Raw genomic sequence first — 14,922 nt, 5'->3', positions numbered from 1 at the left:
AGGCTTTAGAATTTTCAATTGAAATAAATTTGAAAAATTATAAATTTTATTGACCATGTGACTGCATATTAGCCTAGTTCTTGATGCTAACTTCTTGACACTTTAGCCAAGGCTTGGCTACTTCTATAAATCGCTTAAGATAGGGGTTCCCAACCTTTTTGTCACTGTGGTCTGTTCACAGGTGGTTCACAGGTGCACGGACCACAAGTTTTATTAATTCATTTATTTTTTCAATCATTATTAATTTTCGAACCTTATAGGCCTAATGGTTTAGGTTAGTTAGCCTATTGTTTCCCACAGGTTTTTTAGGCATCTGTGGCGGTGGGTATTGTCCGACCGGGGGGTTGGGTGGGGGGTTCTTTGTTTATTTAATCATTAATTTGGCTCCGCTGAGACAAATAGGGAGACGAGGCTGTAGCGCCCCTTTTCCACCGAGCTCCAGTGCTTAAGTTGAACTGCCATGGGGACGCCCGTCTATTCCGAACCCCCCCCCCCATTCCGACACCCCGCTGCTCCGACGCACCGCCACTCCGAAACTCAGATATTGATTTTTAAGTCCATCTTCCTACATCAAACATATAGGCCTATTAGTGATCAGCGGGTCGGCTTTTTTTTTTTAACAGCCGCCATAGGATTTGCACTGTATTCACAGTAGGCCTAAAGATGATGACACAATTTCATAAAAGATGAATTGGGTACCAAACAACCACGATGACTCTGTAAGGTTGATTTTTACACGGATTGTGGAAAAATGCACAAAGGGACAGAAAATGGCTGAAGAGGGACACAAACCTAGCAAAAAGGGACACAAATTACTTCAAGAACAAATTATCAGCATATAGGGACAAAAACAAGAATGAGGGACAAAAATTATTATAATGAGACACAAAAAGTTCATAAAGGTGACACAGAGGACCATGAAACAACCATGAAGGCAACATTATTAAAACTATATGACCAGAAGACGGACATAAAATGACCAGAGAGGGACACAAAATAAACACAGAAGGACACTAAATGTTCACAAAAGGACTATTAATATGGGTCTTGCTCCAGTCTATCATTTGTCCTGTGGCTTGTTGTGTCAGATACTCTCTGTGGTCAGGACAATGGCAACCCACTGAAGCCGTTAAGATGTTGGAATGTTTGACTGTTGTGATGTTTCGTCCGTCTCTTTCTCTGTCTCTGGTCAGTTTTTTTTTTTTTTTGTGAAGCTGCACTTTCATCTTTTCTTGGGTCCTTTGTGGGAAAAACATTCTGTTAAATGACGTTTTAAGGATTGGTTATATGTTATATGTTATAGGCTATTATATTCACTGTTGTTTACATAACATGTTTGTTAATAAATGGAGATTGCCTAAAAAAAGATATCTTGGTTCGATTTTTTGAATTTTATACTATGGGTCTGTGAGCAGGGCACTTAAGAAATCCCGCCCAGTTTTCAAGATAATTTAATCTTTATTTAAAGCCTACAGGTAAATCTCATAATATACTTTATGACGGACCACTTTGTCACTTGACATCTTACTGATTAAAAGTGAGACCATTCATGAGACCATTAATGAGTGAGGCCTATATTTATGTCAGGTGTCACGTAATGTGATGTGGGTGTTAGGAATGCTTATGTTATATCTTTACAAATGAAGTGTCACCGACTTGTTTTCATGAGGTAATGATATGTTGGAAAACTGTTAAGTGAAGAGGTACGTTTAGGGAAGTTACCTGTGGTCTCCAGTGCTGCTCAAAAACTATACTGGAATTCTGGTCACCAAAGGAGGTAAGTCCATCACACACTCAGCAGGACCAGGATGTCCCTTAGTATCTGCATGTGCATATAGCTGTATGGTATAGGTCTGCAATTCAGTCATTCTGTTGTTTCAAATCCAGTGTAGGCTATATAACAGTCTTGGATTCTCAAAACACAAAATGTAGAACTCTATATTACATTATCTGTCAAGTTTTACATTATAATTTTTTTTTAAAAAAGACCCACCTGAAAATGTAATAAATCTCCAATAATGTAATAAGGTATTACATTATCGGTAAAAATGTTATTACAATATCAGTCAGAATATTTTATTACATTATTGGTCAAGTTATTGCATTATTGGGTTTTATTACATTTTTGATTGAGTTAAGTGCAAATTCTATTACATTTTCAGGCATTATTACATTTTCAGTAAATTATTACATTATTGGGTGCTACAAGTCAACATTTTTATCTGTGTTGGACTATTGTGATATTTTGTACAGGCTGCGACTCTGAAGCCCCTGGACTCTTTATCACTCTGCATTAAGATTCATCAGTGGAGATAGCTATAACACCCATCATTGTGATTTGAATTCTAAGGTTGGGTGGCCCTCTCTTGCTGTAAGACATGAAAGACACTGGGTTTTATTTATTTATAAAGCTCTTATTGGTCTTTTACCTTACTATATCAGTTCCATGCTTTCGTTTAATGTGGTTTCTTATCGGACTCGGTCCAGTGATTGGATTACACTGCACTGATTGGATTTACTGAACTTGGAAAATCCAGTTTTTCATATTGTGCACACTCAACGTGCAGAACATGCAGAACCATTTAAAGCTTTCATCATTTTTATCCATAGAGCAATTTAAATCTTAAACTGAATCACATTTTACCTCCAGGTGTTCCTGTTTTGCCTGATTAATGTGTTTTAAATTTTATTCATTATTATTTAATGCTTTTATTTATTTATTTATTTATTTATTTTTACATTTTTAACTACAGTTTTATTGTGTTTTTTTAATACTTGTTGCCACTCTTATGTAGGTTTCTCTTTGGATTTTTCTAAGTGCTTTTATTTTCTATTGTTTTACTTGGCTACATTGTAAATGAGGTCTCTACCTCAATGTATTTCTGAGTTTAAATAAAGGTTGAATGAATGAATAATTATATTGTAAATTTTGTCTATAAAGATTTATTATTTTTTGCTCTGGCAACATGTTAATTCTAAAATTTGTCAATAAAGTTTAAATTGAAATTGAAAATGAAATGGTGATCTGTGATGTCATCAGTGTTCCGTGTGTGTGTGTGTGTGTGTGTGTGCGTGCGTGTGGAATGTATGTGTGTAATCTGCTGTGATGATGTCATCAAGGTTCTATCAGTGTGTGTGTGTGTGTGTGTGTGTGTGTGTGTGTGTGTGTGTGTGTGTGTGTGTACATGTGTGTGCGTGTGTCATCTGTTGTGATGATGTCATCAAAGTCAAAAACATCAAAATCTTAATTCACTCCCAGGCACTCAAAGACATTTTAGCCACACAAAGACACCCACGCACTATGACTTCGAGGCAAAACTTTGAAGACAGAAAGGTTGATACAACGAACAACACGGAAGAGAAGAACTTTAAAGAAAAGATTTCAGAACAGAAGGTAGGTTTAATCATTAAACCAATCATATAGTATATTTACTCAAGTTCTGCACTTAAATGGAAAATACTAATATTACTAATATTGCACATTTTTCAATATTTTACATACAACACTTGTACTAGTATTACCAATATCTAACAGTTTCCCAATTTGTGTGTTTTTTTTTCCCAACAGAATACAATGAACGAAGATCCAGATAAAATGGAGAAGGCAGCAGAAGACAGAGCGACACGACATGAAACAGAATCTTCCCCGCTGCCCTTAGAGCTCTCTGATATTGCCGACAGGTGTGTCTCAGACACCTTGGAGCTGGCTTCTGACAATGTTAGAGAGCTGTTAGAATCTATCTCCAGGTGGAAAGCTGAGGAGGAACGCGCCAAGTCTGAGGGTGAATCCTCGGATGCTTGCAACTTTCAGCAAAAGCTGGAAAGGCACCAGAAGACGTTCTTTAAACTCCGGCGAGTGTTTGCAGAGTACAGAGAAGAGGCACCGAAAGACACAGAAGAGGACCTGGTTTCAGAGGCGGATTCAACACAAGATCAAGAAGTAGAACTTTATGCAACGGACAGTAAAGAAACGTCTTACAATTCTGACAGGACAGAGAAGAAGCCTCTGTCTAGACATCCCACCAAGATGTACAAGAAAATGAAGACTACGTGGAAGACTTGCGTCAGATGGGTATCAAGGAAAAAGGACCAGCCAACAGAAAAACAGGATTTGGGTAAGACGACAGACGACTCTGATTCTGTCTGTCTGAAATCTCCATGTCCTGAGGACACAGCTGCCCTTTCATCCTCATGCTCCAGTGCAGACTCTACAGTTCCACAAATAGGAGACCTAAGCTCTGTCTTCTCGGAGTTGGTCGAGGACACAGAGATCGATGCACTTTCTCAGCAGGACGACAAAGATATCTGCAAGACTTCATTGGCTGTCACTCAGAAAACACCTTCCACAGTCTCAATATGCAGTGAAGACGTGAGCTCTAACCCTCTCTTTCCCACAATTGCCTCCCAACCATCATCATCATCATTTCTAGGAGATGAGAAAAATGTGGATGAGACACACAGCAGTGATGTGCGATCAATCTGTTTGTCTCCTAAGCAGATGTCTCCCATCACATTAGCTGTCTCCAGTGAGAACGTCGGTGCTGTGGAGAAAGCAGACCGAAGCTTTGTCCTATCAGAGAAGCTCACAATGGATTTCTCACAGGAGGTACAGTGTCGTCAGGAGACGGGGCATGGTGAAGTAAGATCTGTAGTTGAGGCGGAAGGCCTTGTGACAAAGATGGGCTCAACGTTAGTCCTCTTAGGACAGGATGGACCAGCCAGCAGTAAACTGAAATCCATCTCCTCATCTCTTGAGAAGATGTCTCCCACTGTTTCAACTGGTTTCAGTGAGGTCATCATCATTTCTCAGAAAGTAGACCGAAGGTCTGTCCCTCTGGCAGTAACCCAGTTCACCGGCCTGCAAAACGTCTTTTACCCCATAATCAAGGACTTCTTTGACGGCCTTTCAGAAAGGTAAGTTTTCTAATTCCATCATTGAAAATCCTACAAACATTTGAATACAATACTGATATTTGTTGTGTGCTTTTTAAGTTCTGTGTTTTAACTTTTTCCCTTTTTCTCTTTTATTGTTTTTCAGGCAGCGGACTGAAATAAGCCATGGAATTTATTACATGAACGTGAAGAACAAGCTACTTGATTTGTGTGTGGACATTCTGACAGTCATCCTACAGACAGTAAGTGACATACTGAAGGAAGCCATCCGTCAGAAACGTGTCACTTTCCGGCCTCGTGGGATGGAGAAGTTTAAGCAGAAGCTGCTCTTAGAGCTTCTTGGGATGAAATTTGACATCACTGAGGAGAACACCCAGCAGACTTTGGGGAGCACTTTAGGCACGACTTTCTGTGATGTGGTTAGCGTGGAAACATCTATCAAAATACCACCCGAGTTCAAGGCGATCGTTGTCAAAAAGATTACTGATGAGATCAGCTCTGCCGCGTCAGTGGCCACACCAGCACTCGAGGATGAAGAATCCATTGTTGATGAAAAAACTTGGTGCCAGTTCTCCAGTTGCAGAGCATGCAAGAAGATGCTCTCAGGAATTAACACCATCCTCCATGGCTGTAAAGTTTCAAAGCAGACAAGTCAGACTGTCAATAATGACTCAGATGTACCGACCATCAAAGTGCACAAGAAGACGTCACGATGGTGGAAGTGCTGTCGCAAACAGCGGAATGAGATCCAAGCCGTTTCAGACAGACAAATGGAGACATTACTCAACAAATCAGAGGACACCGGACACAACCCAGCTTATACTCAGGATGACAAGGTAAGAATCATTTCCAATCATAAGTCCTTGATTCTAACATTGTGAGTAATGCTATCAATGAGACTAAGGATGAGAAGAGCAGGAATCCTTCACAAGGCTTACTTGAGATGGGAGGCCATTTTAAAGACGATAAGAGTCAGTTACATAGAAAAGAATAGTTTAGCTCATATGGAGGTGTCATGGTGAGTATTTTACAGTCAAAGGCAACAGGAACTGCATTGTTTTAACAAGGCCTCCATCTTTTCTTCCTTCACTTGTCCAATTGATCTGAAAGCATGAGAATCATGACCTTTACAAAGTGTATTTGTAACTTCATCTCATCTGCCATCTCTATCTCCATACTAACCTTTTGTTTGTTTTTGTTTGTTTTATCTTTACAGGACAAGGTGACCAATGGAATCAAGGCATCAGGTAAGGATCCTGCGGCGGAGGCCAAAAGGCCGTCCCTCCTGAAGAGAATCCGGCGTTTCTGCTGTCGTTTGTGCTGCTGTTCCCCTGGTGAGATCGAACAATGACCGGCTCTTCACTCTACTCGCCATCTCTACTATCACTCTACTTCACCCTCATAACCCCAATTTATCCTCTCTCCTCCCTACCTCTGACTCTACTTGAGTCAGGAAACGCTTGCTCTATATTCCCACAAAGGCAGGAATATAGAGCAACCGTTTCCCACTCTCTCCCTTCTCATTGTTTTCTTACAAAAAAAATAAGAAAACCATGACAGGGGACCTTTTAATATTTTTTCCCATTTCTTTCCTCTCTCTATCACCTTCTTCTCTGAAGGGCAGGATGGTGGCTCAATCATCAGAACTGTGGCGTCACAGCAAAAAGGTCCTGGGTTCACTCTGGGCTTTTCTGCGTGGCTTTGCATGTTCTCTCCTTGTCTGAGTAGGTTTACTCCAGGTGCTCGGGTTTTCTCCTATTACAAAAAATTACTAAATCAATTTGACAGGACAAGGTTACCAACGAAATCAAGGCCTCAGGTACAGATCCTGCGGCGGAGGCCAAGAGGCCGTCCCTCCTGAAGAGAATCCGGCGTTTCTCTCTCCCTTCTCATTGTTTTCTTAAAAAAATAAGAAAACCATGACAGGGGACCTTTTAATATTTTTTCCCATTTCTTTTCTCTCTCTATCAGCTTCTTCTCTGAAGGGCAGGACGGTGGCTCAATCATCAGAACTGTGGCGTCATAGCAAAAAGGTCCTGGGTTCACTCTGGGCTTTTCTGCGTGGCGTTTGCATGTTCTCTCCTTGTCTGAGTAGGTTTACTCCAGGTGCTCGGGTTTTCTCCTATTACAAAAAATTACTAAATCAATTTGACAGGACAAGGTTACCAACGAAATCAAGGCCTCTGGTACAGATCCTGCGGCGGAGGCCAAAAGGCCGTCCCTCCTCAAGAGAATCCGGCGTTTCTCTCTCCCTTCTCATTGTTTTCTTAGAAAAAAATAAGAAAACCATGACAGGGGACCTTTTAATATTTTTTCCATTTCATTTTTTTCCCCCATTTCTTTTCTCTCTCTATCACCTTCTTCTCTGAAGGGCAGGACGGTGGCTCAATCATCAGAACTGTGGCGTCATAGCAAAAAGGTCCTGGGTTCGCTCTGGGCTTTTCTGCGTGGCGTTTGCATGTTCTCTCCTTGTCTGAGTAGGTTTACTCCAGGTGCTCGGGTTTTCTCCTATTACAAAAAAATTCTAAATCAATTTGACAGGACAAGGTTACCAACAAAATCAAGGCCTCAGGTACAGATCCAGCAGCAGAGGCCAAAAGGTCGTCCCTCCTCAAGAGAATCCGGCGTTTCTCTCTCCCTTCTCATTGTTTTCTTAAAAAAAAATAAGAAAACCATGACAGGGGACCTTTTAATATTTTTTCTATTTCATTTTTTCCCCCCATTTCTTTCCTCTCTCTATCACCTTCTTCTCTGTGACGTCATAGCAGAAAGGTCCTGGGTTCACTCTGGGCCTTTCTGCGTGGCGTTTGCATGTTCTCCCCGTGTCTGAGTAGGTTTTCCTCCAGGTGCTCTGGTTTTCTCCTACTCCAAAAAAAAATACTAAATCAATTTTGGACTTTTGATTGGTTTGCTCTAAAAATTAAATAAATTGGATATTAATAAATTGAAACTAATGTTGTGCTTTTGTCTGTTTGACCTATGATAAATACTGTGCTAGAATAAGCTTCTGGAACTTTAAGAGTTTAGGCAACATAACCTCATAGGTGCAGAGTTTATCACACCCAACAATATACAAGTGTTGGGCAGAACAAATAACGTGATTTTGAGAAAAAGGTTTCACCACAAGGTCCATTTAATCCCATCCATTTGTTTCATTTGATTAGATAATAACATAAAATCTTATGTGGAATACGTTTTACTACAATGTCAAAAATGAGTGATTTTGGCTGTTATAGATTTACTGAAATGTTTATGTTTAAACAGTTTTCACTGTTTTGGAATGCAGTCAGGAGACAGCATTAGAAATTAAATAATAATAGAAATAAAAAATCTAAAATTAAAATAACATAAATAGGACACGTGTCCTATTTTTATTTATGGTTATTTGTTTTACAAGTTGAATATAAAAAATGTTTAATCCATTCAGTTAAAGCTAGAGTAGGCAATACTGTTTTGGTATCACTGAGAAATAATTTCATAAAAACTTTTCAGCATATTGAAAATAAAATTTCAAAGAACAAGAACAAGATTTAAACAAATCACAGGTCTTCTCAGACCAGGGACTCCTACTGGCTGTTCTTCTAGTGCAGCTGTGCATGCATGTGTTCCTTCAGTAGGACCCCAAATCAATGGCAAAAACTCCTGCAGGAAAGGTTGCTATAAAATGCGATTATCAAACAGAGTTGGTTTTTTATAGATTTAAAAAAGGCATTTGACACTATTGATCATAGTATATTAATGAATATTAATTCAATGAATATTAATTGATGAGATATGGTGTAAGAGGGTTAGCATACAGGTGGATGAAAAGTTACCTGGATGACAGATATCACCATGTGCAACTAAACAATGTAAAATCAAATCAACTGAAGGTCACTTGTGGGGTTCCTCAAGGGTCTGTGTTAGGCCCTAAATTATTCATATAATATATCAATGATATTTGCATTGTTTCCAAACTGTTGAAGTGTGTTTTATTTGTTGATGACACCACTCTCTACTGCTCTGGGAAAAAACCTAGAACAGCTTCTGACTACAGTTGAAAATGTATTAAATATACTGAAAACCTGGTTTGACGTTAATAAGTTATCTCTGAATTTGAACAAAACAAAGTTTATAATTTTTGGTACCAGACAAATTAAAAACCAGGTTAAAATCAGGGTTAATTGCACTGAAATAGAAAGAGTGAATGAGAACAAATTTCATGGTGTGATAATTGATGATAAACTTTGTTGGAAGCTACATATAAATAATGTCAAAACTAAAATGTCAAAAACCATTGGTATACTTTATAAAACAAAAGATGTTCTTCACAAGAAGTCATTTTATTGTTCTCTGTTGCTTCCATATATGATCTATTGTGTGGAGATATGGTGTAACACATATAAAACTAACACTCAACCTATTTTTAAGTTACAAAAAAGAGCTATAAGAATTATAAATTGATCAAACTTCCTTGAATCAACTAACTTATTGTCAATTTAAATACCCTTAAATTTTATGATTTAGTTGAATTTAAAACAGCGCAGATAATGTACAAAGCACACAATTTACTCTGCCGCAGAACTCAGAGGCTGTTTGAAATCAGAGAGTCGTACGATCTGAGGGTTACAAATACTGAGAACAAATATTAAGTAGAGATGTGTTTCTGTTAGAGGTGTTAACTTGTGGAATAGTTGTGAGGATGAATTAAAAATGTGTAGTTCACTTTCCTCATTTAAAAATACGTATAAAACTAAACTAATAAAAAATATATATAAATCAGGTATGAAGAAAACGTAATAATGAAAATACTGAAACTTTTGGTTGTTTGCTTGTATTACTGTAATGGAACTTTACTTATTTACTTTTGTAACGTCTGAGAGTTTGTCTGTTTTTTATTCTTGTTTTCTTTTTTTTCTGAAGACTTATGGTGTAACTCAGACCATGTAGCTAAAGAAGTTACCTTGTTAAAGTTGTTTTTGTAAAAAGGGTAGGCATTATAAGCATGAGCTTCAGCCTACATCTTTCCAATTAGCTTCATCCCTGTTTGTTGTTGGGGCAAATCTTCTGTGTATTTGTTGAGGGGATATTTTGAATGCTAATTGAATAAATACATTTATTAAAAAAAAAAAAAAAAAAAAAAAAAAACATGCTCAGCACAAGAGTTTGTCAGCTCACCCAGTTACTTTTGACTTCAGTTGCCTTCAGTCGCGTCAGTCTCAGAGCTTTGCCGAGCGCCGAGAGGACCAGGCGGAGCTGAGACACAGAGCTCACAGACAGCTGCTCAAAACCGGGGAGCTCTGGATGTGAGGGTCGGTGGTAAACTGGAGCCTCTGGAAGAAAAAAAAAACAGTCTGATGCCGACTCTGACCGAGGGGAACTCAAGAGAGTGTGTCTCAAAGCTCTGGGATTAAAAAGAGTCATTATTTTCCCTCCTGCATTTCAAGCCTCTGCAGCAATGACTTAGAAATCACAATCAAAAGAGAGCTCAGTGTTTTTAAACTTTTGGGATTAAAAAATAGATTGATCTTCATGTTTGCTTGAAAACTACTTGTGCAGCGGCAACCAGAGAGGAGCTGACTGCTCTGTTTACAGTAAGATAACTAGTCTCTCTGTCCGTGTTGACTGCTGACCGGAGGAGAGTGAGAGCAAAGACAGGACGGTCAAACCGTGTCGCCTCTTATATCACAGTGAGCTGCGCCTGAGATGGACCGACTGTGGAGTGGGGACAAAATGAGGCCAACCTGCCTCGCAGCGGGCTGCAGTCACGTCTCGGCGACCGCGGCCAAAACGTGACGAGCCTCCTTTTCTCCCCCCTCGAACAAGCTGTGAGAGCCTGCTCGCAGTGTTGGCGCTCCACATTGAGATGTTTTGCATTTAACGTGAAGGTGCACGCATGTGTGTGGCTGACAGGAATGTGCTGGGTGCAGTAATTGAGAGATAAGATCGCAGCAGAGGGCTCACCTGCTGACAGACGCACACAGAGGTGATGAGACTGAGAGAGAAATCCTCAGTCATATTCCGTCATCTCCAGTAGCTGCATCCTTCAGGTGTGCTCCCGCTTACCCACTCTCATTTACTGACAGCTTTCTAACTTATTACATTTCCCTAATACCAGTTTGTCTCACTCTGACTGCTACTTTACTTATTGGATGCATATAACTTCATCCAACTGTAAGGATTTGTTTTAACCTAAAAAAAAAAGTTAGTTTGGGCTGCCTTAAAATGTTAACTTTGAATTTGAAAAGTTAGGGTAAACAGAAAACATGTTCAATAAGCTTAAGATATTAAGTTGAATTAACTTTTCAGTCGCACTGACACACATTACAAACATATCCCTTTACATTTTCTCAAGAGATCTTTAGCACTGTAACAATGCATGATGGGAAGACTGCTTATATGTTGATCATGTTGCTTTAGAGACTTAATTTAACAAGTTGATTTAACTGTCAAGTAAAAACATGTCAAATTAGGGGAACTCAAGTTTTTAAGTTACGACGTGTTCTATAAATAAATACAAGTAATTTTAAGCTTAATTAATTTGAATAAATAAACTTGTATATTTACAGATTAGTTTATTCAACTAAATGCATGCATTATTTGAGTAAACAGTACTTCTTGAACGACGTGAGCACTTAATATATTTAAGTAAAGTCAAATTCAATCATGCTGTTACAACTCAAAAACAGTGAGTAAGGTGAACTTAGGCAAAGTAAATAAACATTACTTAAGTTTAAATAAAATGCACTTAATATACCTTAGTGTAGTCAACTTAAAAATAAAACAACTCAAAAATAAAACAACTCAAAATGTGCTCTATAAAAAAATGAGATTTATTTATGGTTTTTCAGAAAGTTCAGAATATTTGTGCACAACAGGCGAGATATTAACGTTGTTTACGTAACACTCTTAATACAATAAGATCACTGAATAAAGGATGAACATGCTGTTCATTCTGAATTCACATTCATTTACATTCAGAGAAGAAAGAGACCAACGAGGGTCAAGATTGTGTCTGAATGATATGCAGGAAACATAAAAAGAAATTACTAAAATAAAAAGTGTGTTACTCCACAACAATATTAATATGTTCTCTTATGTCTGCAAAGTACAATGTTAAGGTCTGGGAAGCTTAGCTACTTAGCTAGTAATGATTTTTCCAAATTTTATCTAAAAACTTAAGAGTTCCTGTAATGTGAATAACAGTACTTAGCCATATTTAAATTAGTGTATGTCACTTTCCTGAATAATGTCTCATAGCAACAAACAGACCTGCCAACACTTAGTCTGGTCGCTTTAAAACTGGTCAGCAACCATAAGAAGGTTTCCTTCAACGATGATTGCAATGGTGTTCAGCTCTGGTCATCTGTCTTCAGTCCGTCCTCAGCCCTTACTGCAAGATCCCCAACAGGAACCTGAGTGAAGTCACCTGCTGTGTCAGAAACCTGCAGTCGAAAACAATTAACACAAGGAAACAAATTTAGGTATGATGTTAGGACCCATAGTTCTAGTATCTTTACTCCGTTGCCAATTTACCTATGGAAGGGCACAAAAATCAAGGAAAATGATAAGAGAGAGATTGAAACTGGGCAAACTGCATTCAAAATAACATACTATGTTTATTTCCATTTATTTGACTTTAGTGAACTTATCAAAAAGTTGGAAAAAAGTTATTGGCCAATGGTACATTGCACAATTTCTGACATTAAAACTCTGCTTCAGTTCTCAGGCATCAGACAAAATGACCTTGTTCTTTAGACTAAAGAGGCTTCAGGTCTCAGAAAAAATTAAATCCTCAAACCTCAAACAAAATAACTTCAAACAAGATTACATCACAACTTAAGACCAAGAGGCCTCAACATCATTTGTTGCAAAGCTTTTTTATGACCTGAAACCTTTTAGGTATACTGCAGTTTTTTTTTCTGAAAGAAAAGAGATCTCAAGTTGAGGTCTGATGATGTCCTAAAATGTACACCATACCATGGTCGTATTGTCATTATGAATGACTGTACTTACTGAGTAGCTGAGGGAGAACTCACAGTGTGTGTTGTGGTGATGTCTTGGATCTAATGGGAAAGATGACAAAAGAGAATAAGCAGAAGACAAGTCAAGAAAATGCAAATTGTCTCTATGCGTGAAAATGTAATATACATACATACATACATATATACACAGTAATAGAAGTAGTACTTATATAAAGTAATATTCGCATGTCGAGGGCTAAAAGTAAGTAAGCACTGATATAAGGTGGTAGTGATGAATCTCAAACAACACTTACTTGTGTGTGGTGATCCAGATCCTGAGGTTCCTATACTGGATATACTTTGTACTGGAAACTCTGCAGATCTCTGTAAACACCTTAAGAAACATAACCAGGTGCATATGGTGTAACATGGTGTAGATATAAGGATTTTAAAACGTTTAAAATATTAACTGATTAATTAGTGTGGATGAAACTAGGGGTGTAATGGTAAAAACAGGTGGGCAAACTAAGCTAAATGTCTTTGGCAGCAGTCTCATAAAAAGGGTGGATAAAGTATTAAAAAAAAGTGGATTAACTGTTAACTCCACTGAAAACAGATTATATATCTCTCTAGAGATGTTATTTTCAGAGTCCAGTAAATACTTTTGCTTTGAATGTATATGGTGGCTGATATAAAAAATTGGGTAACATTATTATTAGATAAGAGAGCAGCAATGTGATTACTTTGTGTTGTGTTTTTGAGATACAGTGAGTTAATACAATTTATTTTTTCAGTGTTACAACTGCCCCCAACCATTGTAGCAATTGTGGCCATTGTTTTACTATTGCCCTGGGAAATGGAGAAACAATGGTAACTTTTTGCATTAAAATTAATATTTCAGTCTTGTCCTTATTGGTGAAAATATCATTTGTAGTATTAATTAGTGCACATATATATTATTATTGAGTTACAAAGACAAATATTTTGAAAAATGTTAGTCGCCCCCAGTCTCTCCTAATTCAGGATGACTTGGTATGTGAATCATTTTTATACAATTTATCATTATTACTGTTTCATAAAGCCCACGATGACATCTTCAGATGTCTTGTTGTGTCCACAACATAGTCAGTTATTGTCAAAAAGTAATGATGAAACCGTAAAATATTCATAAAAGCTAAATTTTGACTTAATTTTATTTAATCGATTAATAAATGGAAGAGTTTTTTGTTTTTTTATTGTTGCAGCTTTACTTGCCATGACAATTTGCCATTACTTTGGACTCTGTAAATAAATAATTTTACAGTTAGTCATTTAAATAATATTATGAAACAACAGATTAATTAACTTGAAAATAATGATTTCTTGTGGTGTGGTTGAAGACATCATTAGTGGGTCATACCTGACTTTATGTGAACAGAGCAGACCTGCTGTCCATCATCTTTCTCACTGGAGGCTGGTCTCCCATGACTGTCTGGTCCATCCGTTTTCTCACATCCTCAATATCAACTAAAATAAAATATAGTGTTTTTAAACAATTACAGAAAAGTTACAATGACGACTATATCTTACACTGTTGGACTAGTTTAACTGTTAACTGATATTTTAAGCAAGAACAGAAAAGAAAACTAACTTCAGCAAAACTAGCAGCACAAGCTAATGCAGCTAACAGCTAGCTTCGATGGCGGAGCTAACGATAGTGCCTCGATGAACGAGCCGGAGCTGCGGTCAAACGGCCTGGTCGACGTGTTACAGAGGGCCTGGCAGTAATAACTACACTGAGACTCACTCCGGGCTGTTTAGACCGAGCCAGACCACTTTACTTCGGGTCTTCTTGTTTTGAGCTGCTGCTACTGACTTCTCTCTGCTAACCTAAATAAAGTCTGCTCCTTCAACAGGCACACACTAATGGCTAACGGCTCAAAAAGTTGTCTGGAGTTAGATTTGTTGTGGCGGGTTTTTGCGTACTATAAACTGTACACACTGACCGACATTGACGTTAGGTCCACTTTAGCTTGAGTGTAGTGTCACCGGGATGATATATTGAGGCACCGCTTGCCTCTTTCTCCTTGAGTAGCCAAGTTTACTT

At 38.1% G+C, this 14,922-nt stretch overlaps 1 protein-coding gene and 1 long non-coding RNA gene across 2 annotated transcripts; one reads left to right on the top strand and one right to left on the bottom strand.

Moving 5' to 3' along the window:
• Window positions 1–3,301: 3,301 nt before the first annotated feature.
• LOC146331135 (uncharacterized) lies at window positions 3,302–5,996 on the top strand. The gene is made up of 3 exons (XM_084742912.1): window positions 3,302–3,394; window positions 3,569–4,914; window positions 5,039–5,996. The coding sequence occupies exons 1-3, from the start codon at window positions 3,302–3,304 to the stop codon at window positions 5,772–5,774; spliced, it is 2,175 nt and encodes a 724-aa protein (XP_084599038.1). The 3' UTR covers window positions 5,775–5,996.
• A 6,054-nt stretch (window positions 5,997–12,050) lies between these two features.
• LOC146331134 (uncharacterized) lies at window positions 12,051–14,413 on the bottom strand. The gene is made up of 4 exons (XR_014772425.1): window positions 14,236–14,413; window positions 13,151–13,230; window positions 12,889–12,938; window positions 12,051–12,317 (listed from the first exon to the last, which is right to left on the bottom strand). It is a non-coding gene; the product is annotated as an uncharacterized LOC146331134 (long non-coding RNA).
• Between the last annotated feature and the right edge of the window lie 509 nt (window positions 14,414–14,922).

The sequence above is a fragment of the Lutjanus erythropterus genome, chromosome 2, assembly GCF_056507025.1.
Source record: "Lutjanus erythropterus isolate fLutEry1 chromosome 2, fLutEry1.hap2, whole genome shotgun sequence".
Taxonomy (NCBI): Eukaryota; Metazoa; Chordata; class Actinopteri; order Lutjaniformes; family Lutjanidae; genus Lutjanus; species Lutjanus erythropterus.
Note: the sequence above shows the minus strand (reverse complement) of the source record. Positions and strands in the feature narration are given on the sequence as shown.